At 42.6% G+C, this 23,248-nt stretch overlaps 2 protein-coding genes across 3 annotated transcripts in view; one reads left to right on the top strand and one right to left on the bottom strand.

The window, feature by feature from the left end:
- Positions 1–554: 554 nt before the first annotated feature.
- Positions 555–7,022, bottom strand: LOC106585705 (26S proteasome non-ATPase regulatory subunit 12). The gene is made up of 11 exons (XM_014172226.2): positions 6,746–7,022; positions 6,015–6,074; positions 5,747–5,875; positions 5,280–5,387; positions 4,995–5,099; positions 4,093–4,242; positions 3,569–3,703; positions 3,214–3,326; positions 2,574–2,748; positions 2,255–2,332; positions 555–1,202 (listed from the first exon to the last, which is right to left on the bottom strand). Exons 1-11 carry the CDS (start codon positions 6,869–6,871, stop codon positions 993–995), a joined length of 1,389 nt encoding a protein of 462 aa, XP_014027701.1. The 5' UTR covers positions 6,872–7,022; the 3' UTR covers positions 555–992.
- An 8,810-nt stretch (positions 7,023–15,832) lies between these two features.
- The window catches only part of LOC106585713 (cytoplasmic phosphatidylinositol transfer protein 1), a 78,822-nt gene continuing 71,406 nt past the window's right edge, over positions 15,833–23,248 (top strand). The window contains exon 1 of one of the 2 annotated variants that reach the window (XM_014172239.2): positions 15,833–16,561. In XM_014172239.2, coding sequence (XP_014027714.2) covers positions 16,514–16,561 — 48 coding nt within the window. In that variant the 5' untranslated portion in view covers positions 15,833–16,513. The remainder of the gene's footprint in view (positions 16,562–23,248) is intronic. The other variant, XM_014172257.2, reaches the window with a different exon arrangement.

Genomic DNA, 23,248 nt, shown 5'->3' with positions numbered 1-23,248 from the left:
TGCATCAATAAAACATTCTGTGTTGTATTTTGTCCACCTCATATAGGCTACTATCTGAACAATTTTCAGAGATATTTTGATGTATAGATTATTTGGATAATTAAAACAATAATGTCATGTTTAATCATACATAACTACATTTGAATTTTATTTCTACATAATATCCCATTGTCTTTGCTTTTATAACTGCTCTATTTCTATTTTCATATGGATATAACTACACAGTAAGGTAGAAATTGTCAATATAATGCATAAGCTCACCAAATAACTTTTGATTTAGTGTCAGCTGTGCATGCTGTAACATTTACATTCAGCACCATATAACTACAGAGGATCCAGAACCTTTCAAACCAACAACAAAAAGCTGCATCTGTCAGGTTTGCCTTTCACAGCTTTTAAAACAAGTACTCTTAACTTAATCTGACAACAGTTAAATACAACTCTGTAATAATCACATTTTCTGTTACAATACTCAACAAAATAATATCCATTAAGCCAGGTGAGAATAGTTTGTTTACATTGCGAAGTAGACATTAAAAAAAGACGTCAAGAACTCACAGCAAATGTTTTAATACAGCAAGTCGCACCCAAATGCTCTAACACTAAATCCCTAATAACAGTTACATGAAAAAGAGAGTTGGAACAGGAGAGAAAACATTTACAGTGTATGCCCCTCTGTGGTCTAGGTTCTAGAACAAAGTACATGCCCAAATTGTGGTAGATAAATTGGGAGACCACTCTAAACAGTGTAATTCGTATTACATCAGTGGGACGAGAGATAGTAACATATGGCCATAAGACTTGTTTATTGTAAATGCTTCAACTTTGCTGACCGTAACAAACAAAAAGGGAACTAGGTGCGATGTGGTATTTGTTATTCCAAAAAATGTGGGCAGTTGACATTGGAATAACAGTTCATTCATCAATGTAAATTCAGAAAAACTCAATGAAGTAAAGAAGAAGAAAAAATAAAACAATGCACTCGGTCCTCATCACTGCAGGTTGTGTATCATCTCCTCCTTGGCGATGAGATGTGTGGTTTTGTTGACCAGGGACATGAGGGAGTTCAGTTTGTGGGACCAGTCGTTGAGCAGGTCGTTGGGGTCCTTCGGCCTCTGGAAGTTGATGATCCCGGCTAGCCTGTCCACCTTGGCGTAGATGGTCTTGTTCACCACCAGGTTGGAGAGGAACTCCTCAGACTCCTGCAAGAGATATTAGAGATGTTAGAATCGGTGTCTTCAAAGACCATCAATAACAAAATCACACATTTCATTTAGGATACTATAGTACTTCTATAGATAACTCCCCAAAAAATATGTTTTTCACACTCCAATATCAAGTGGAGAATATGGATTGAGCACAACTGTAGACCACTCAGCGAAAATTAAGTTGCAATGAGCGAGATGCAAGACCTCGGTCTCACACAGTAACTGTGTATGGATTCTCTTTACACCGTTACAGCATGGTAGCAATGGGACCGAAACAGTGGAGAAGTTTAGCCGTGCACTTAAAATGCTTCATTATTGCGGAAATTGGCCCACTATGCTGTTGACTTTGTACATTACATCATATCTCTAAGTCTACCTTTGATTTGACCTTTAAAGGTATATAAATCTCTAGTATTTTATTAGGATCCCCATAAGCTACTGCTAAAGCAGCAGCTACTCTTCCTGGGGTCCAGACAACAGAGAAAACATAACATAATACATAACATTAGTAGACATGTACAGCACAGGGACAGAACTACATATATTTAAAATAAGAATATACGCTTTCATACATTCCTTTGCTCTACTGTTACAATTGCTTTGTCTCAGCCGGTTCTGACTTCCTAATCTCACAGCACCTGTTGTTCTGTAAACACCAGAGGTAATCTCACAACATCAGGAACCATCCGTGTCCTTGGTTATTGCCTAAACATTTCGTTGGACGGTGTATCCCGTACATACGACTAACAAAACTTGACGTCAATACTACGCATAATCATGTGATTCATAGATGCTATTAAATGCAAGTGCAACACACGAAAACAGAAATGCAACAATCATGTGAAGTTTCACCGAAGTCGTTAACTCCTGTTCAGTTCCCCTGGCGTGAACAGTGCCACATCATACGGAGCTGCACCTAAGTTTCAACCTTATTCTGGAGGGGAAACTATCCTTTAAGGCTGCATTCATTAGGGTTGAGGACCAGTAAGAATTCCATCCCCTGACAAAAATGTAACAGATGTAAAGAGTAGATTGCTGGTGCTTACGTCTATGGAGAGGTCCAGGAGGCCAGCCATCCTCTTCATTGTGATCCTTGTGTAATATTTGGCCATAATTCTTATATTCTAAAGGAGAGATTAAGAAAAACACAAAGATAAGCAACGGTGCAACATAACATAGCTGGAATCAAAAATATAAATTATGTGAAAGTATTCTAGATGGGAAAGGGACGTTTCCAGGTCATTTTTCAGCAACCATGTTCCAACGAGACAGCATTGTGATCCCACCACAGACTCTTTGCTAAAACAAACTATCCCACTAAAGTAATTGTGATATTCCATGAAAGCAGTTCCATAAACTACTTACGTGCTCCACCACTCTATTCTTGAGGTCCTTCCACCGCTTTTCGCCCTCCTCTGAGCAGTTGAAAACGTCGGTGGCCGGGCTGTCGGGGGAGCCCTCCCTCAGCTCCTTCCCATAATCCTCCACCAGGGAGGCCCAACGCATCAGCTCCATGGTGGTGAACTGCTTCAGGAGGTCCCTGGAGGGAGAGGTAAGAGGGAAACCATGATGAGACGAACCACAGCACGGCAATAGCACCACCCCACAATGACATGTAGTTGAGGCACCAGAGGTTAGCCCAGGTTTCACCGTACCACAAAGATCCAGCATATGCAGTTGGTAGCTTAGCTAGGTTTCCCCACTGGGAATTGGCTCAGTTATATGGTACCTTGGTGAATATATAGTTAATTACTGTGTTACAGAATTGGATGATGTGCTAGGGTGATGAGGAATATTGTGAAACAGTATTGAATGCTAAGATTATTACGAATGAATCATCTCGAGGTTACATTCTTCCGATGAGGAATATTTGGGCATTGCTGATGAGAAATAATGTGTTATACCATTGAAGATTTTAAGGAATGAACCATCGAAGCTAGATTACATTCTGGTATTTGAGGGGAGAAATGAAAGCACCGGAATATAATGCGATTGAATGTCTTACTTGTATTTGGGTATTTCTTCCAATTTCTTGTCTTCGTTGATTCTGTGCACCAGGTCTGACTGCTCGTTGTCGTAGGGAGCCAGTATCACGTACAGAACAACACTTTTCAGGGCCTGGAACAGGAAAGAACATTAGCGTTGTTTTGTTATGTATTTTAAAGGTGCAATCTGTAACATCTTAGTCCCCTGTGAAGGCAGACCCAATGTTAGTTCCATTTACACAAATCAGTGTGCAATACACTAGCTAAAACCCTCTCCAACTAAGTCCTGCTGCAAGAGCAATATTTTTTTCTGAAACAAAAAAGGTACAGCTGAAGCCTAAAAAACAAAAACAGTCTTCTGAGACCAGTGCTCACCTGTTGCCATTTGGAGCTATCCTCCAGAATGCAGGGGGTATCGTAGATGGCACGGTAGTGTTTGCAGATGGACAAGTAGGATCCCTCGTGCTGGTCTACTTGGATCATCAGATTGTAATACTTCAGCTTAGACTCCTAAGGAAAAATAATGACGTAAATGGTTAATAATATTGCAGCTTGGTTCTTAACTGCTATGTTTCTTCATCAGGAGCAGCGTGGACAGCCAAAACAAAAAGTCATTTTTTCCAAACAGCCGAATAAATATTGTTTTCTGTCAAACTGTTCCGAAATAGGAAACGAAAGTCAACGTTTTGATTGGAACATTGAATGTTTAGGTAGTTCCTCCTCCACCCCAATAGACAAAAACACAAATGGCACCCTATGCCCTACATAGCATACCCAGACCCCTATGGGCCCTGGTCAAAAGCAGTGCACTTTATAGAGAACAGGGTGCCATTTGGGAGGGAGGCCATATCATAACACCCAGCCTGAATAAACTCTTTGGCTTTCCTCTTTTCTCTCACCTCAGTGCCATCCTCTGTAAAGAACTTGGTATTGATCTTCTTGCTAATGATCTGGGTGCGGATGTAGTCCTTGACGGCGATGCACAGCCTCATTTGCTCCAGGATGAACTCCACCTTCTCTTTCTTCTCCATGGAGCCGTATGTCTCCACCTGTAGGGTGAAAGAGTGCATGTTGTCAGAGCCCTGGGTCATGTTCATTAGGGCACATTGTAGCAAAACGTTTCTCATTTCGGCAAGTTCAGTTAATACCACTCCCATTTCGCGCCTGCTGAACACGGCCCAGCTGTGCAACATCCCAGCCTGGACCGGGAGAAGAATGGTTTGTGAACAACTGTTGTAGTGGTCCTGCCCTCAATAAGGACTGATGGAGGGCATAACACTTCACAGATACAAGATTTTATTTAGATTATTTATGGTGTCTCAGCCAACTTTCACTGAAATTATGAAAAGGGAAATTTCGCAGTTTTCAACTTCATATTCATCATCTCCAGCATCACCCCAACATATGTGAAAATGGCGAGTTTCTATGTTTTGTAGTAAAAAAAAGATGGAAGTAAAGTGTTTCCAATGACAATGCCTACTCATAATTGGTTAAAAATCACACGATGCACACCAATGATGTCATTGGACACACTTTTCTTCCACAAAGAAACTCGCCATTTTCACATATGTTGATGTTGGGGTGGTGCTGGAGATGATGAATATGAAGTAAAAAAATTTTTAAATGTCCTTTTATTTGATGTCAAGGGGATTTGGCCGCCAGTTTGAGTTCTGCACTTGTGTCTGAAGATTCAGTCCAGTAAGTCAAATAGCTTCATGCAACATGGATGGTTGAAACCTCTTACCTCCAGTCTATAAGAAATTGGGAAAACTGCCAAGGAATGCCAGCGAAAGCCCCTTACCTGCAGCTCTTGGAGGATTTCTGCGGCCTCTTTGACCTCACCATGCTGCTCCTTGATGTTTGCCAATGTTTTGGTCAGCCTGGCCCGCTCAATCTCCACATAGATCTGAGTGAGGGAAACAAAGCCGTTAGCGCATTTGAATTGCATGGAGACATGACTTGGACCCACAAAAGTAAAATATTTGTTTTATGCCATCTGAATATACATGATTGGTGATATCATCTTAATGTCATTTTAGGATGATCCAAGTAAGGATAATCAGAGAAAGTTCATGACACCACGTACCTTGCCAGCGGTCACTGTGCGAAGTGTGTCAATGAGTCTCAGCTTAACGGTCAGGTCGGTCACGGTATCTACATACTTGTAACATTCTTGCACCATCTTAGCAACAGCCTGAGAAGAGAGAAACAAAGCAAAAGAGAAGGTTATATATCGAAAGAGCTAACATCAGGCAACACTTTACTTTGTCTTGGAACACATAAAAGGACACAAAGAAAACATTGTTTTGATGGCAAAGCACCGTAACCTACTGGTGCATACCTGGGGTGTACTCACAACAAACCAAATGTTGGCAAACAGAACAAAAACGAGGACGGACGTACATTAAATTTGTACAACAGAAATGTTTGTTGCGTTGCAAGCAGTTCTGTTGCAAAACGTTTTGGCAACTGCTTGCACTAATTAATACGCCCCTGCCTCAAAAGTTTTACCTTCTCTTAGTATCCCTTCAAAGAAGGAGCCCCAACTCTCACCCCTTTGAGCTGACTCCTCCTTTTAGAGAGCAGCATGATGTTTTCATTTAGGGCGTCCATGTCCTTCGCTTCATAGCACATCTGCACAACGGCCACCAGGATTCTGGAGGTTGACACCATGTCAGAAGCCTGTGCAGATGGATAAAAAGAGGACAATGTTACTCAAAGATAGCTATGTGATTAGTCAGAGGAGTATGATCATTTATATTGTTAAATCTCAATGGAGTATGATGTTTAATTAGAAATAAATTCATGAATTCACACTCACAGTCCTTGTTTGCTTCTCCAGCGACAAGAGGCTTTCAACGGCCTCCTGCAGCCTACCTTCCTAGAAAAGCAGAGCAGATAAATCTTACAGTCAGGACAAATGACAGACAATTCTTACAAAGATCAATTTAAAATGACCACACATGATCAAATTATGAGATGGCTGACCAAAAATACTAATAAAAACTGTATCATCCATAAAGTCATTGCTGATCAGAGTCTGATTCGGGAAAGCCAAAGATGTCAACAAATTTCTGTCAGCTTTGACACATGATTAAAACTGAAAAACTTCACTAGCAAGTTATAACGTTTGTATATTTCTAACTCAAAGTAGAGGGGTCTTCGAAAAACAATAACTGTGGTACCTACGTTAGTAGCTGGTTGATAAATTAGTATAAAACCCAACTGAAACGACCAACCAGCTAGTAAGCATAACACCAAGAGCGAAGATACTGTACTAGTATAGTCTGTGGGTAACGTTAGCTAGAGAAGCTACCTGACGAAAACAATTACCGTAGCTAACGTTACCTAGCTAACTAATCGAGATGTATAACTTACCATACAAGTAAATCGACTCAATATTTGTGATACTTTGTTGCAACACAGTTGCAATGTTGCCTATTAGTACAAACAGCACTTTATTTGCTAACAAGTTAGCTAGCTATCTATTCTGTTAACATTCGTGATGCACCATGACTCAGCCAGCGCTGGCCTCATTCATACTCAACTTACTTTTGCCATTTCAGCACACTCCGGTAGACGTGTATCTACAGTTGAACTGTAGTCAATCTCCATCTTCACAAGCTTGCCATCTGATCTTTCTGATCGCTCCACCTCTGCAGACATGTTTTCCGACATCGTAAGCTGAATACTAAGGCGAATTTACAAGTGAAATGTCTGCTGAGTGCTGCTAGCCCGCTGCTGTTGTGTCAAAACTACAGGAAGTGAAGGAAAACCGGCCAATCACAATGAACTGCAAAGGCCACCTAGGCTGCCAGAAGGACCCAGAGAAGGACCATCAAAAATAATTGTTATTTGTGTCAGGCGTTTTGAGAGTCAAGCCTTACTTATTCACACAGCATCCCCCTCTCTCAACTTAACCTTTCCAGCTGTCCTCACTGATATTCTTTAATATTTTTTTTCCATTAATAGGTTGTTGATGGGGGGAAACTGTGCTCAGGGTGAAACGTTATAATTTACCAGAATTATTTTCTAGGTTATTCTGGTATCTTTTTTTTAAGCATTAAAATAGTGGGCCAATAACAAAAAGACCCCTGTCTCTGTGAAGGAGGCATTTTAAGTAAAGTGAATGTAAACCCAAATACGTTACAAATGATCTAATTGACGATGATGATGATGATGATGTAGTCTCGAGGCCTTCCTTCCAAATATCATCTCATTGAATCAACCATCAAAGTTTCAAGACAGTTGTGCACTCTTGGTAATATTTCTCTTGGTGATATTTCAGACCCAAACAGTTCTGTTTTAAAAAACATTGAGGGAGAGATAGTGAGGAATGTATTTTATTTGCAAATGGCTTACACCCATGGTGGAATGAGAACATTTCCCTGACTGCCCAGGGAAAAACTCATATGCACTTTGATATTATTCTGTATAATGAAAAACTTGTTACAAATGTCATGAATTATTATTATTATTATTACTATTATTAAACCAACTGTATAGAGAACCCTGTCTCAGGAAGCCTATCATATTAAAGTATGATTCTGAAAAGTCCACTTTCACACTGTTGACACAATGTTGTGAATAATTCACACTAAATGTACATATTTATTAAGTTTCTTTCCTGAGCTTGAAATGTGATCACCACTTATAGTGCCTTGAGAAAGTATTTATACCCTAGACTTATTCTACATTTTGTCGTGTTACAGCCCGAATTGAAAAATGGATTACATATATTATTTTATTTTTACCCAATACCCCATAGTCACAAAGTGAAAACATGTACAAGATTCCTTTTTTTTCACTCGGTCATTTAGGTTAGTATTGTATAGTAACTACGATATTGTTGATCCATCCTCAGTTATATCCTATCACAGCCATTAAACTCTGTAAGTGTTTTAAAGTCACCATTGGCCTATGGTGAAATCCCTGAGCGGTTTCCTTCCTCTCTGGCAACTGAGTTAGGGAGGACATCTGTATCTTTGTAGTGACTGGGTGTATTGATACATCATCCAAAGTGTAATTAATAACTTCACCATGCTCAAAGGGATATTCAATGTTTATTTATTTGTACCCATCTACCAATAGGTGCCCTTCTTTGCGAGGCATTGGAAAACCTCCCTGGTCTTTGTGGTTGAATCTGTGTTTAAAATTCACTGCTCGACTGAGGGACCTTACAGATAATTGTATATGTGAGGTACAGAGATGAGGTAATGTTAAACACTATTATTGCACACAGAGTGAGTCCATGCAACTTATTATGTGAATTGCTCGGTCCACCATTGGGGTGCCAGGAGGGTGAAGAGACCAGAGGTGGCAGAATGGAGTGCTCGAGTTGAGGTGTAGGGTTTGAGAATAGCCTGAAAGTTGTGAGGGGCAGTTCCTCTTGCTGCTCCATAGGCAAGTAAAGGGGTCTTGAAGTGGATGCAAGATTCTACTGGAAGCCAGTGGAGTGTGCGGAGGAGCGGTGTGACATAGGAGAACATGGGAAGGTTGAACACCAGGCGAGCTGTGGCGTTCTGGATAAGTTGCAGGGGTTTGATAGCAAACGTGGGGAGTCCAGCCAACAGAGAGTTGCAGTAGTCCAGACGGGAGATGACAAGTGGCTGGATTAGAACCTTGGACTTGAATGGTGAACAAAGAATTTAGCAGTATGTTGCTGCTTACACCTCGGTTGAAACCATGAAGGAAGGGGTAGGCCTAATCTCCATGTATTGACTCTAGTTTACCAGCAGATGTCACTAGGACATTACTGTTCATGATTTGGTTTCATTCACACAGTTCATTGCTTTTAAAGATTTCCCTCAGAAATAAATACAACTCATGTAGGTCAGTGATTTTCTTGCTCCGGGGAGAGGCTGCCCCTAAGCGCTGGCCTAGGATCATATTTCTCCAACACAGTCTAAACCTTAACCTTAACAGCTTGAAAATTAAACATGGCCTGTATCAGCTCAGAGAGGAGACCAAATATGAAATAATGAAAATAATAATGGAAATATTGGCCAAATAAAACAGGGCTTAAGAGGCATCCAAATATTTGCAGGATCCAAAAGCACTCATTCAAGTAATGTAGGGCAAATAACAGTACCGATCAAGCCTCCATCGGTAACAACCTTGTCATCTTTATGATGGAGCCTGAGAAGAGACTGATTGAGAACTAATTGAATCACTTTTATAAGCATAGAAGTGTAAAGTGATATGGAGAACGAGAAATCAATTGTGAGTGTGACCATGCAAATCATAATGAGGACATTTTAATTTTATCATCCTGAATCCACTTTTTGTTACCGTGCACTGAAACGATCTGAGATCCATTGAGATCCGTTGACAGACGGAAGATGAAACCACGTCCAGCACTCTTATCAAACACAAGGCTGAGAGCTTGAGTCCGACCCATGCCCATTGTCTACTTCTGAAAAGTGGGCCACAGGTATTGCGTAACATGACTTAATTTGAGGATGTGCTGTTCTGAGCTGGAGCTTTATGAAGCCATAGTCCTACATACAGGGCTATTGTGTGCGTTGAGAAGGTCATATATCTAACATAGAGCCTAACACCCTTTCTAATCAAAAACAGACATTATTCAAATGTTGGAGTTACATCATTATTGTAACGTTGGTCAAACTACAAACTAGATCACATGAAAAGCTATTGGCTGTGTCCCAAATGGCATTCTGTATAGTGTACTACTTTTGACCCGGGCCCATAACCTTGAACCATTGTTATTTTCCATTGAAGCAAATTGGCACAAAGTCCTATAGACATTGGAACTTGGAATAAAATCCTAAAAGATTAAACCATATAACCAAGTCATATTTCCTGAAACATGCAACTGGTTCATTTATTCCACTTCTTATTGCTTGATCAGTTTGCCCCCTATTTTTGATTTATTTAACCTTTATTTAACTAGGCAAGTCAGTTAAGAACCAATTCTTATTTACAATGACGGCCTACCAAAAGGAAAAAGGCCTCGTGTGGGGACGAATGCTGGAATTAAAAATAAAAAATAAAAATACAGGACAAAAAACACATCACGCCAAGAGAGACAGCACAACACTACATAAAGAGAGACCTAAGACAACAACATAGCATGGCAGCAACACATGACAACACAGTATGGCAGCAACACAACATGACAACAACATGGTAGCAACACAACATGGCAGGAGCACAACATGGTAGCAGCACAAAACAGGGTACAAACATTATTGGGCACAGACAACAGCACAAAGGGCAAGAAGGTAGAGACACCAACAGATCACGCAAAGCAGCCACAACTGTCAGTAAGAGTGTCCATGATTGAGTCTTTGAATGAAGAGATTGAGATAAAACTGTCCAGTTTGAGTGTTTGTTGCAGCTCGTTCCAGTCGCTAGCTGCAGCGAACTGAAAAGACAAGCGACCCAGGGATGTGTGTGCTTTGGGGACTTTTAACAGAATGCGACTGGCAGAACGGGTGTTGTGTGTGGAGGATGAGGGTTCCAGTAGATATTTTAGACAGTGGGAGTGAGGCCTAAGAGGGATTTATAAATAAGCATCAACCAGTGTGTCTTGCAACAGGTATACAGAGATGACCAGTTTACAGAGGAGTATAGAGTGTAGTGATGTGTCCTATAAGGAGCATTGGGGCAAATCTGATGGCGAATGGTAAAGAGCATCAAGTCACTCGAGAGCACCCTTACCTGCCGATCTATAAATTACATCTCCATAATCTAGCATGGGTAGGATGGTCATCTGAATCAGGGTTAGTTTGGCAGCTGGGGTGAAAAAAGGAATGATTACGATAGAGGAAACCAAGTCTAGATTTAACTTTAGCATGCAGCTTTGATATGTGCTGAGAGAAGGACAGTGTACTGTCTAGCCATACTCCCAAGTACTTGTATGAGGTGACTACCTCAAGCTCTAAACCCTCAGAGGTAGTAATCACACCTGTGGGGAGAGGGGCATTCTTCTTACCAAACCACATTACCTTTGTTTTGGAGGTGTTCAGAACAAGGTTAAGGGCAGAGAAAGCTTGTTGGATACTAAGAAAGCTTTGTTGTAGAGCGTTTAAGACAAAATCCAGGGAGGGGCCAGGTGAGTATAAGACTGTATCATCTGCATATAAATGGATGAGAGAGCTTGGGGCCTACTGCCTGTCAGTAGGGTACACCCTTGGTGACAGGCAGTGGCTGAGACATACACTGCACTCTTTGAGAGAGGTAGTTAGCAAACCATGCCAAAGACCCCTCAGAGACACCAATACTCCTTAGCCGGCCCACAAGAATGGAATGGTTTACCGTATCAAAAGCTTTGGCAGAGTCAATAAATAAAAATAGCAGCACAACATTGCTTAGAATCAAGGGCATTGGAGATATCATTGATGACCTTTAAGGTTGCAGTGACACATCCATAACCTGAGCGGAAACCAGATTGCATACCAGAGAGAACATTATAGACAAAAAAGAGAATAGCCTGTAGGCTAAGTAAACAATTTGTGTCGGTTATTATTATTTATTTAATTCCAAATAGACCTTGGTTTTTAAGAAATGCATTATTAGATCTGTATTTTTTGGTAGTCCTACATCTCTGTCATAAGGCCTATAACACTGTTATGGCCAAGTCAGGGCAAAGAGGTATGAACAGGCAGTCACTACTCACTTTAAACAATGCCAATTTAAATAACGCCACTTTAATCATGTTTACATATCTTACATTTCTCATATAATATACTGTATTTTATACCATCTATTGTACCTTGCCTATGCCGCTCCGCCATCGCTCATCCATTTTTTTTATATGTACATATTCTCATTCACCCCTTTTAGATTTGTGCGTATTATGTAGTTGTTGGGTTACTGTTAGATTACTTGTTAGATATTACTGCACTGTCGGAACTAGAAGCACAAGCATTTCACTACACTCGCATTAACATCTGCTAACCATGTGTATGTGACAAATGACATTTGATTGGATGGATGATAGACACAAAGTCATCAAAATCAAATAACATTTGATTGGATGGATGATAGACACAAAGTCATCAAAATCAAATAACATTTGATTGGATGGATGATAGACACAAAGTCATCAAAAACCCACAGAATGAAAAGTTAACTCCAATTTGAGCAGCAGCAGCTGAAAAATGAGCTCCTACAAATATTGAAATTTACATGGTTTTTAGAGTGAAGTACATTGGAAAAAGCAAAAGAAAACTGCAAGACTGAAGAGGAGAAAAAACAAGCAACAAACAAAGAAGATAGTTATTTTTCAAAAGCCTATTTTTCATAAAATTGTAGTTATCTTAGCTAGCTGAATTGTTTACCAGTTGCTAAGCAGTTGCTAGGGACTCTTTTGGAAGAAGCTAGCTAGCTAACGAAGAATAACAAAGAATATCTAGTTAACAGAAGAAAAGAAAGAGAAAATCAGGACAGAAGAAAAAGGATATCAAAGTGAAACAGTTCTCTAAAGACACAAGAGACAATAATACAAGAAACAACACTTCTGTAGCTTGTCAACTATGTGTCTGTCTATCCCTGTTCTCTCCCCTCTGCACAGGCCATACAAACGCTTCACACCGCGTGGCCGCTGCCACTCTAACCTGGTGGTCCCAGCGCGCACGACCCACGTGGAGTTCCAGGTCTCCGGCAGCCTCTGGAACTGCCGGTCTGCAGCCAACAAGGCTGAGTTCATCTCAGCCTATGCTACCCTCCAGTCCCTAGACTTCCTGGCACTGACGGAAACATGGATTACCACAGATAACACTGCTACTCCTACTGCTCTCTCTTCGTCTGCCCACGTGTTCTCGCATACCCCTAGAGCATCGAGCCAGCGGGGTGGTGGCACTGGAATCCTCATCTCTCCCAAGTGGACATTCTCTCTTTCTCCCCTGACCCATCTGTCTATCTCCTCATTTGAATTCCATGCTGTCACAGTTACCAGCCCTTTCAAGCTTAACATCCTTATCATTTATCGCCCTCCAGGTTCCCTTGGAGAGTTCATCAATGAGCTTGACGCCTTGATAAGTTCCTTTCCTGAAGATGGCTCACCTCTCACAGTTCTGGGTGACTTTAACCTCCCCACGTCTACCTTTGACTCATTCCTCTCTGCCTCCTTCTTTCCACTCCTCTCCTCTTTTGACCTCACCCTCTCACCTTCCCCCCCTACTCACAAGGCAGGCAATACGCTTGACCTCATCTTTACTAGATGCTGTTCTTCCACTAATCTCATTGCAACTCCCCTCCAAATCTCCGACCACTACCTTGTATCCTTTTCCCTCTTGCTCTCATCCAACACTTCTCACTCTGCCCCTACTCGGATGGTATTGCGCCGTCCCAACCTTCGCTCTCTCTCTCCCGCTACTCTCTCCTCTTCCATCCCTATCATCTCTTCCCTCTGCTCAAACCTTCTCCAACCTATCTCCTGATTCTGCCTCCTCAACCCTCCTCTCCTCCCTTTCTGCATCCTTTGATTTTCTCTGTCCCCTATCCTCCAGGCCGGCTCGGTCCTCCCCTCCTGCTCCGTGGCTCGACGACTCACTACGAGCTCACAGAACAGGGCTCCGGGCAGCCGAGCGGAAATGGAGGAAAACTCGCCTCCCTGCGGACCTGGCATCCTTTCACTCCCTCCTCTCTACATTCTCCTCTTCTGTCTCTGCTGCTAAAGCCACTTTCTACCACTCTAAATTCCAAGCATCTGCCTCTAACCCTAGGAAGCTCTTTGCTACCTTCTCCTCCCTCCTGAATCCTCCTCCCCCTCCCCCCCCTCCTCCCTCTCTGCGGATGACTTCGTCAACCATTTTGAAAAGAAGGTTGACGATATCCGATCCTCGTTTGCTAAGTCAAACGACACCGCTGGTCCTGCTCACACTGCCCTACCTTGTGCTTTGACCTCTTTCTCCCCTCTCTCTCCAGATGAAATCTCGCGTCTTGTGACGGCCTGCCGCCCAACAACCTGCCCACTTGACCCTATCCCCTCCTCTCTTCTCCAGACCATTTCCGTAGACCTTCTCCCCTACCTCACCTCGCTCATCAACTCATCCTTGACCGCTGGCTACGTCCCTTCCGTCTTCAAGAGAGCGAGAGTTGCACCCCTTCTGAAAAAAACCTACACTCGATCCCTCCGATGTCAACAACTACAGACCAGTATCCCTTCTTTCTTTTCTCTCCAAAACTCTTGAACGTGCCGTCCTTGGCCAGCTCTCCTGCTATCTCTCTCAGAATGACCTTCTTGATCCTAATCAGTCAGGTTTCAAGACTGGGCATTCAACTGAGACTGCTCTTCTCTGTGTCACGGAGGCTCTCCGCACTGCTAAAGCTAACTCTCTCTCCTCTGCTCTCATCCTTCTAGACCTATCTGCTGCCTTTGATACTGTGAACCATCAGATCCTCCTCTCCACCCTCTCCGGGTTGGGCATCTCCGGCGCGGCCCACGCTTGGATTGCGTCCTACCTGACAGGTCGCTCCTACCAGGTGGCGTGGCGAGAATCTGTCTCCGCACCATGCGCTCTCACCACTGGTGTCCCCCAGGGCTCTGTTCTAGGCCCTCTCCTATTCTCGCTATACACCAAGTCACTTGGCTCTGTCATATCCTCACATGGTCTCTCCTATCATTGCTATGCAGACGACACACAATTAATCTTCTCCTTTCCCCCTTCTGATAACCAGGCGGCGAATCGCATCTCTGCATGTCTGTCAGACATATCAGTATGGATGACGGATCACCACCTCAAGCTGAACCTCGGCAAGACGGAGCTGCTCTTCCTCCCGGGGAAGGACTGCCCGTTCCATGATCTCGCCATCACGGTTGACAACTCCCTTGTGTCCTCCTCCCAGAGTGCTAAGAACCTTGGCGTGATCCTGGACAACACCCTGTCGTTCTCCACTAACATCAAGGCGGTGACCCGATCCTGTAGGTTCATGCTCTACAACATTCGCAGAGTACGACCCTGCCTCACACAGGAAGCGGCGCAGGTCCTAATCCAGGCACTTGTCATCTCCCGTCTGGATTACTGCAACTCGCTGTTGGCTGGGCTCCCTGCCTGTGCCATTAAACCCCTACAACTCATCCAGAACGCCGCAGCCCGTCTGGTGTTCAACCTTCCCAAGTTCTCTCACGTCACCCCGCTCCTCCGCTCTCTCCACTGGCTTCCAGTTGAAACTCGCATCCGCTACAAGACCATGGTGATTGCCTACGGAGCTGTGAAGGGAACGGCACCTCCATACCTTCAGGCTCTGATCAGGCCCTACACCCAAACAAGGGCACTGCGTTCATCCACCTCTGGCCTGCTGGCCCCCTACCTCTGAGGAAGCACAGTTCCCGCTCAGCCCAGTCAAAACTGTTCGCTGCTCTGGCACCCCAATGGTGGAACAAGCTCCCTCACGACGCCAGGACAGCGGAGTCAATCACCACCTTCCGGAGACACCTGAAACCCCACCTCTTTAAGGAATACCTAGGATAGGATAAAGTAATCCTTCTAACCCCCCCCCTTAAAAGATTTAGATGCACTATTGTAAAGTGGTTGTTCCACTGGATATCATAAGGTGAATGCACCAATTTGTAAGTCGCTCTGGATAAGAGCGTCTGCTAAATGACTTAAATGTAATGTAATGTAAAAGGAGCATGAACTCTGATGCGCTTGCTTTCACGCTTCTTGTTTCCTGCCCGCGTGGTTTGTGCTGGCTGCATGTTTCCGTGGCAGCAACGAAGAAGCTCGTCGTCGCACTGAGTGAGAAACGACAGCCAAAGGAAGAGCTCGTAGCATTTGCTTGCATTTCTTCACATCCGAAGAGAGGACACCGCAACATAAAGCTAAGCCTATGTGAAGAAGACTCGTATGTGCAGGAACACAGAAGCGTGAGGAAGAGCACATTTTAGCCAATTAGTCTACGCAAGGACGGACCTGACCCTCGTTTTTTGTTGTTGTTGATAAACCTCGTATTTATTTATTTTTGTTTTGAGAAAGCTGCAGCTAAAGCAATTTGACCGTTTTGTTACCGCCCACGTTTGAAAGCAACATCTGTTTGGCAGATTTTCAATCGAATCTCATGTATTTCGCAGAGGGCATATCCTAGTTAGGTACGGTTTTACGCTTTTCTTTACCCACGTCCTGTCCGGAAAAAAAATAAAAAAAGAGGCTAGTTTTTGAACGCTGCTTGTGAGAAATTCCTAGTGAAAATTCCATTCGTTCCGATGAGACAAGACAACTCGCAGTGGTCATCTCTTTTCAAGGCAATCCACATGCATTGCCACATTCTGCGTTTTTATTAGCTAAAGCTTTGGCGGTCATAACTTGTTCGACAGACTACATTGTAAAACAAGAAGAGACTTCATCAAATACGATGTTGCTCAAGGAGTACAGGATATGCATGCCGCTGACTGTTGAGGAGGTAAGTGTATAACAATGTTTGTGTACAATTGTAACAGGTAGTCATCTATCATTTCCATTGTTTGATGATGTTTAAATTTGTCAAACAACATTCAACTTGACTTTCAGCCAACTTTATTGTGCGAGAAGAGGAACAGATCGGAAGGGCGGAGTGGAAGAAGTAACATTTTAGATAATATGTTTTGTCTTGCAGTAAGCCAGCCTAACCTATCCACACACAGACTGATCATTGAGGCTATTTGAAAGTAAATGCCATGTTCATGTGTCATAGGTGCCATGTGTGATGAACACACACCAGATCTGCTTATTAGACTACATTTAAGAAAAACGATAGAACGGAAGTAAATTCAACACTTATAATCTGCGATGAACATATAAACACCCATTAATGTTTTCAGCAAGCTAGAGGCAATTGACTCAAACTTTATATGAAATAGTATATGAGTCTAGAGGTCACTGGGCTACTGTTACTGATCAATGGCTTTGAGACTATACCTCAGGATGGGGCTGTTGTAACTACCGTTTAGCGTATAGCCTATTAGGGTATGGCGAACTCAAATCAATGAATCAATAATGATGACACAGTAATATTGCACCATAATCGTATAGGCCACTGTTATGAACATAATTAATAATATGTTGCTATATTTTGTGGACTATTTTGTAGACCTAATGCTGTTTTAGGTTGCTGTAGCATAATTCTGCTCCTGCTTGAGCACAGTTGGGTCCACGACGCTCATCTTTATTCAAAGGAATGAGCAGCACCTCCCCTAAGAATCTGTTTAGTTACACTTAATTCTCAGCCAGTCATCTGTGCATGCTTGTAGTCCTCGGTGAAAAGGGGGAATCATTCTTCTCTGATCAGTCAATGTGTCAGTTTGTCCTCCATCTCACACCGTTGCCTAGATAATATAGTTGTAGGCCTGCATAGCTGTCATGCCCGTGACGTCTTCAATGTAAATTATGGTAATAACACCTTATGGTGTTGTCACTCATGTTGATTGCATTTCTGCAATCCTCCTGCCTTGGTCCTTGCGACATTGTCCATTAGAAATGCATGAGTGTTGCTCGGTTTTCTTAGAACAACTGCTCTGGTCTTCTCAGAATTTCAACCCAATGGAACACGGGACATAAAAACATGTACTTTCCATAAACTCCCTCAACATTTTAATAACGCGTGTCAGCCAAAACGCTTTATTTGGTATCAGCAGTTTCATAACAGAGGGACAGGTTCACAGGTTCATTGACTGAGGGCTCAGTTTCTCTGTTTGGCATTAAGCAACACTTTTTGTCTTCCAGCGTGGGTTCAACTCGGCACCCAGTCAGTCATTTTGACCGAGAGTATGGTCAAAGTGAAGACAGTGACAGAATAGTTTTTTTTTTTCATTGTGAGTCTTCGAAGTGATTTAAAAAGATGTGTTTGTGTGTTTTCTCTTCAATGGTCTATTTCTCACATCAGACACTAATAGCTTACTGACTAACATGCAAAATAGTGTCACTGAAGGCACAGTACCTATTCCTAATAGGCTGGTAGGACACAGAGCAGCACAACTGTAAGATGTAAGGAAGTCACGCATTTTTATAATTGCTTCTGAACTTTGTGTGTGGCTCAGTTAAACCTTGAGCCTCTAGTGAACTATGGAATGTAAGGGCAGAGAGAATATAAAGAGAGATATCTTTGTCTCTTGAAGGTTTCTTGTCACAGTCAACACGTGTGACGGAGTCATTGGAAGGGCACATAACGTTGTCAACAACGTGTGTTGACACCCATTGTCACTAGCCTTCAGTTCTCACATTGACTTGTCGTCGGGAAGATTGCTTTCTTTCCTTCTCTCGTTCAAACAAATTGCGCTTATCATGACTATGCATTGAGTTGGGAGTCGGCCATGTCTCTGATAACATGAATGGCTGCTTCCTGACCGGGGGAGGAAGTGTCCTCAGGCCAGATATCTTCTCTGGCCAAGTCTGTTTTGTCTGAAAACCCCAGGGCCACTGGCTTAATGAAGTGTGTGTGTGTGGTAATGGGGACATGCGAGGTCACCCCTCTCTTTGTGTTGTCTCTTTCTGGGAAGTGATTGGCCTGGCTCTGGCCTCTAGTGACATGTTACCTCAGCGTAGTGCAGATGGTAACTCTGGAAATGTGGCAAATTATTACTGTGGAATTTTCCAACTTGTTTTTACAGCATGTTTCTATTCACGAAAGCATGTACGTTCATGTGTTACTACTGTGGGTTGAAAATGTTTGGATAACGTATAAGAAAAGTTCTGTGAACCCCATCTCCTATCTTATCCCCCACTGTATATTTTCACTTGACCAAGTCACCTTGTTCCACCCACACCAATCAGATCCTGTCATCCTTAGGCACAGATCTTGGATCAGCTTACCCACCCCAAATCCTAACGTTAACCATTAGGGAGGAAATGCTAAATTGATCTTGGCTCATATTCTAGGCCGTTAACGTCATGCTTTGCCATTTCCCATAGTAATTTATCAGCCACCACGCCTGTTTATTCCAGTCAGAGGATGGAACAGTGATTCATTTCAGAGCACACAGACAGTTCATTAGTCTATCTCTCAAGATGTCACTCCTCCCATCTAGGTCCTACAGATCTGTTGGCATTTAAAAGGGTGATGATTCATCATTCTTACCGAGGGCAACAAGCCTGATTTCCACCATTGCTCAATACTTACTAATGTTGCAGATATGTGATACTAATGCGTGCATGACCTGAGGCATTTTGGAAAATTCACAATAAGGTGTCTCTAAGGTTTCTCCAACCCAGTAATGTTAACTTGAATCATCAGGAAATATGTTGAACTGACCTCGGAGCAGTGTCTAGGGCCGACTTCTGCGTACACCAGAAACCTGTTTTCTTTACCGTGAACAGTGGTTCAGGATCATGGACATTCTTAGAAAGACTTGTTATGCATCCCAAATGGTATAGGGAATAGGATGTCATTTGCGACGCATCCACAGCGAACTGTTCAAACACACCTTGCGACCTCAAAGCAGCCTGTTTCCTTTCCTTTTGTGAAGGTTTTAAAATAACTGAGATGCGGGGTTTCTCTATCCCTTTCGAAAAAAATTAAAATGAAATGCGTTTTGCCGTGCTTGAAATTTCTCCGCTTTCCAGCTTCGGCTATAACTGGAGGGATTATAACGCTGGTCTGACGTAAAAGCTTATAGTCCTAAGGTTGTGGATGGTATTCTTTGCAAAGAAAAAATAGAATCCAATTCCCTTTTCTGGTTTTGGGACATAAGCTCTTATTCTGTGTGAGTTGAAGTGAGTAAAGGCCAAAAGTGTAACAACTGTCTATTTCTACACCCTTTATCACTGAGCCATCTCACTCTCTGGCAGAGAAGGTTATTTCAGGTAGTGGAGTATATGTGTTTTGAATTTGAATATGGATGGCTGCTAGCCATCACAGGGAATGTACTCTATAGAAGTGGATGATAGAAGCTCATTTGTTTTCGTGTATGTTATGTTAGTTGATGAATGGTGATGTTCCCAGAACAGTGACAGAGAAAGCGTCTGTGCCTATCAAAAAGTCAATTAGCGAAGTTCATTGTAAAGTTGATGAAATTCTCGAGTGTGCCAATTGAGAGGTCATCTACCTTTCCGCTTTAGTGGCACTCACTCACTCCGTCAGTGTTGTGGGTAGGGCTGTGTGATCGAACATCCACTTGTGTTAGCTTGTCTTCTGATGAATCATCATTCACAGTCATTTATGAAAGTTATTTACAGTTCACGCATTCAGTAAGTATGTGGCTCATGTGGGAATCAAACCTCATAACTTCTGTTGCTAGCACTATGGTCCAACCATCAGAGCCAACGGAACCAATACATTCCCGCTACGGTATGCCCTAATGAACATAACCCTGGCTTAATTTGAACTAATGTCCCCTGAAATTAGCAGGGGGGTTTCAGCTGGCTCCCATTCGGTGTGTCAAACGCTGCTCTCCGTGCCCCATCTGCTGTCTACGTTGATTTAATCAGCCGCTCCTTTATCTGCCGTCTGAATTGGGATTTAGCCTCCCTCTCGGCAAGCTGCTGCTTTTGCCTGATTGCTGTCTTGTTCCAGCCTGGCGTAGAATACTACTCCCCTGGGCATTGCCAATCAGCCCTGTGCTGGTAACTAGCCACCACAGATGTGGGTATGTGAAACAGGTGTCATGTGTTCCATTGGTGCAATGTTACTGAACATTACAAATTAAAAAGGGGTGTATTGTAGGCATACAGTATTTTTATACAGTTACCTCAAGGGACTACTTTGTCCAATGAGGCCCATGGGGGGGGGGGGGGGGTTTAATGTCTGGAAAGTAGTTACATGGCCTCAAGTTGCCTCATCATGATGCGTCTCCCTCCACATCAAGTTTCTGTAAAGACTGTGTTAAACTTCCTTTAAAGGCTCTTTAACTCGATGGCTTGCAATTGTTAGATCCCCAACCCAACGCCGGGAGTTAATTTCACATCTTGCTGCGATGTTGCCGCTCCAGAGAGGCAGAGGGAGAGAAGGGCAGAGAGAGAGGCATCGTATTGAAATGGAAGTCAGTCTCTTTCATGGCTGTCGTCGGTTTACGGCACAAACTAGAAAAATACTAATCCCGTGGGTGTTCACTGGCCGGGTGAGATGAGAATAGCGCTATTGCGAGCATCACAAGGTGTTGTGAAGCGTGTTCAGAAGTGTAAGAACCAAATTACCTCACAACTCAAAATAGGTTGTCTGTCTTTCTCGCTCCTTTTTGGGAGTGTGTCCTGAGGCTGTGTGTATCAAGCGTCTCAGAGTAGGCAAACTGATGGTCATTTCCATGTAGAAGGATACATGAGCACCAACACGTTTATAGGAGCATATCAAATTTAGTGTCAAATGAAAGCTAGAAGTCTATATTTTTTGGAAAATAAAGGTATAGATACATTTTTTTCAACCATTTTCGTTCCTGAAAATTTGGAATAAGCAAAGGCTTTGATTTCTGCTCACACAGATGGAAAAGGGGTCTTAAGACTTATTCTAGTATATGTTTTTTAAGGTATTATACTGAACAAAAAAATATTGAAGCAACAATTTAAAAGATTTTACTGAGTTGCAGTTCATAGAAGGAAATCAGTCAATTGAAATGCATACATTAGGCCTTAATCTATGGATTACACAACTGGGCAGGTGTGCACTCTGGGTGGGCCTGGGAAGGCATAGGTCCACCCACGGGGGAACCAGGTCCACCCATGGGGGAACCAGGCCCAGCCAATCAGTGATTCTGATTGGTCTGCGGTTGTGAGGCGGGTGGGATGTACTGGCAAATTCTCTAAAATGACGTTGGAGGTGGCTTATGGTAGAGAAATGAAAATTCAAATCTCTGTTGGACATTACTGCATTCAGCATACCAATTACATGCTCCCCAATAACTTGAGACATTTGTGGCATTGTGTTGTGACAAAACTGAAGATTTGAGAGAAGCTTTTTATTGTCCCCAGCACAAGGTGCACCGGCGTAATGATCATGCTGTTTAATCAGTTTCTTGATATGCCAGACCTGTAAGGTGGATGAATTATCTTGGCAAAGGAGAAATGCTTTGTGGACAAAATCTGAGCTATTTGTGTGTGCGGAACATTTCTGTGATTTTAAAAATTTGATTTATTTCAGCTCATGTTGTGCATATATTTTTGTTCAATGTTGAAGGCCAACTAATATCAACATTTTTATATTTAATTTTGCAGAAATTGTTTGCTGACGCATCACTCCAAATCGATAATAGTGACTGAAAAATCTGTAACAGAATGACTGCAATTGAATTCGCCACAATGGAGAAATCATAGTAGTCACAAACCAAGGTTTCAGTAGAGTACAGTAGAGTAGTTTTGTAGAGGTGTGAGGAGGCTGCCTCACTGGGTGCCTGGAGAGATGTTTTGTGGGGGGATAAGTGCCTTGCTCAAGGGCACAATGGCAGGCAATGGCATCTAGGATTTGAACTGGCAAACCCTCCGGTTGCTGGCTCTGCTCTCTAATCGCTTGGCTACCTACCGCCCCCTGTGCTGGGCTGTGCACTCCTGTACTTCACTGTGCTCTTCTGTGAAGTCTAAACTTCTGAAACATAGATGTCTATGACTGGTACAGATTTGGTCCAGTCTGGACTAGAGGTCGACAGATTAATCGGAATGGCCGATTTTTATTTATATATATATATATATTAATTACACCTTTATTTAACTAGGCAAGTCCGATTAAGAACACATTCTTATTTTCAATGACTACCTAGGAACGGGGGTTAAGTGCCTTGTTCAGGGGGGATTCGTTTTTGCAACCTTCCGGTTACTAGTCCAACACTCTAACCACATGCCTTACATTGCACTCCATGAGAACAGCAAGAAGCCAAGGTAAGTTGCTAGCTAGCATTAAACTTATTTTATAAATAACTATCAATCTTAACATAATCACTAGTTAACTACACATGGTTGATGATATTACTAGTTTATCTAACGTGTCCTGCGTTGCATATAATCGATGCGGTGCCTGTTAATTTCTCATCGAATCACAAACCGACAAACGGTGATGATTTAACAAGCGTATTTGTGAAAAAAGCACTGTCGTTGCACCAATGTATAGTGGGGGAAAAAAGTATTTGATCCCCTGGTGATTTTTGTATGTTTGCCCACTTACAAAGTCCTGTGCGGCTCAGTTGGTAGAGCATGG

The sequence above is a fragment of the Salmo salar genome, chromosome ssa02, assembly GCF_905237065.1.
Source record: "Salmo salar chromosome ssa02, Ssal_v3.1, whole genome shotgun sequence".
Classification (NCBI taxonomy): Eukaryota; Metazoa; Chordata; class Actinopteri; order Salmoniformes; family Salmonidae; genus Salmo; species Salmo salar.
Note: the sequence above shows the minus strand (reverse complement) of the source record. Positions and strands in the feature narration are given on the sequence as shown.

What these genes read in the sequence shown, in the direction of transcription:
- LOC106585705 (XM_014172226.2), bottom strand. Translation starts at nt 6,871, where the DNA reads ATGTCGGAAAACATGTCTGCAGAGGTGGAGCGATCAGAAAGATCAGAT. An exon ending in AGTGTGCTGAAATGGCAAAA is followed by an intron (nt 6,075 to 6,745) that starts GTAAGTTGAGTA and finishes CTGCTTTTCTAG; the next exon opens with GAAGGTAGGCTGCAGGAGGC. An exon ending in TTACAGAGGATGGCACTGAG is followed by an intron (nt 3,704 to 4,092) that starts GTGAGAGAAAAG and finishes ATTTTTCCTTAG; the next exon opens with GAGTCTAAGCTGAAGTATTA.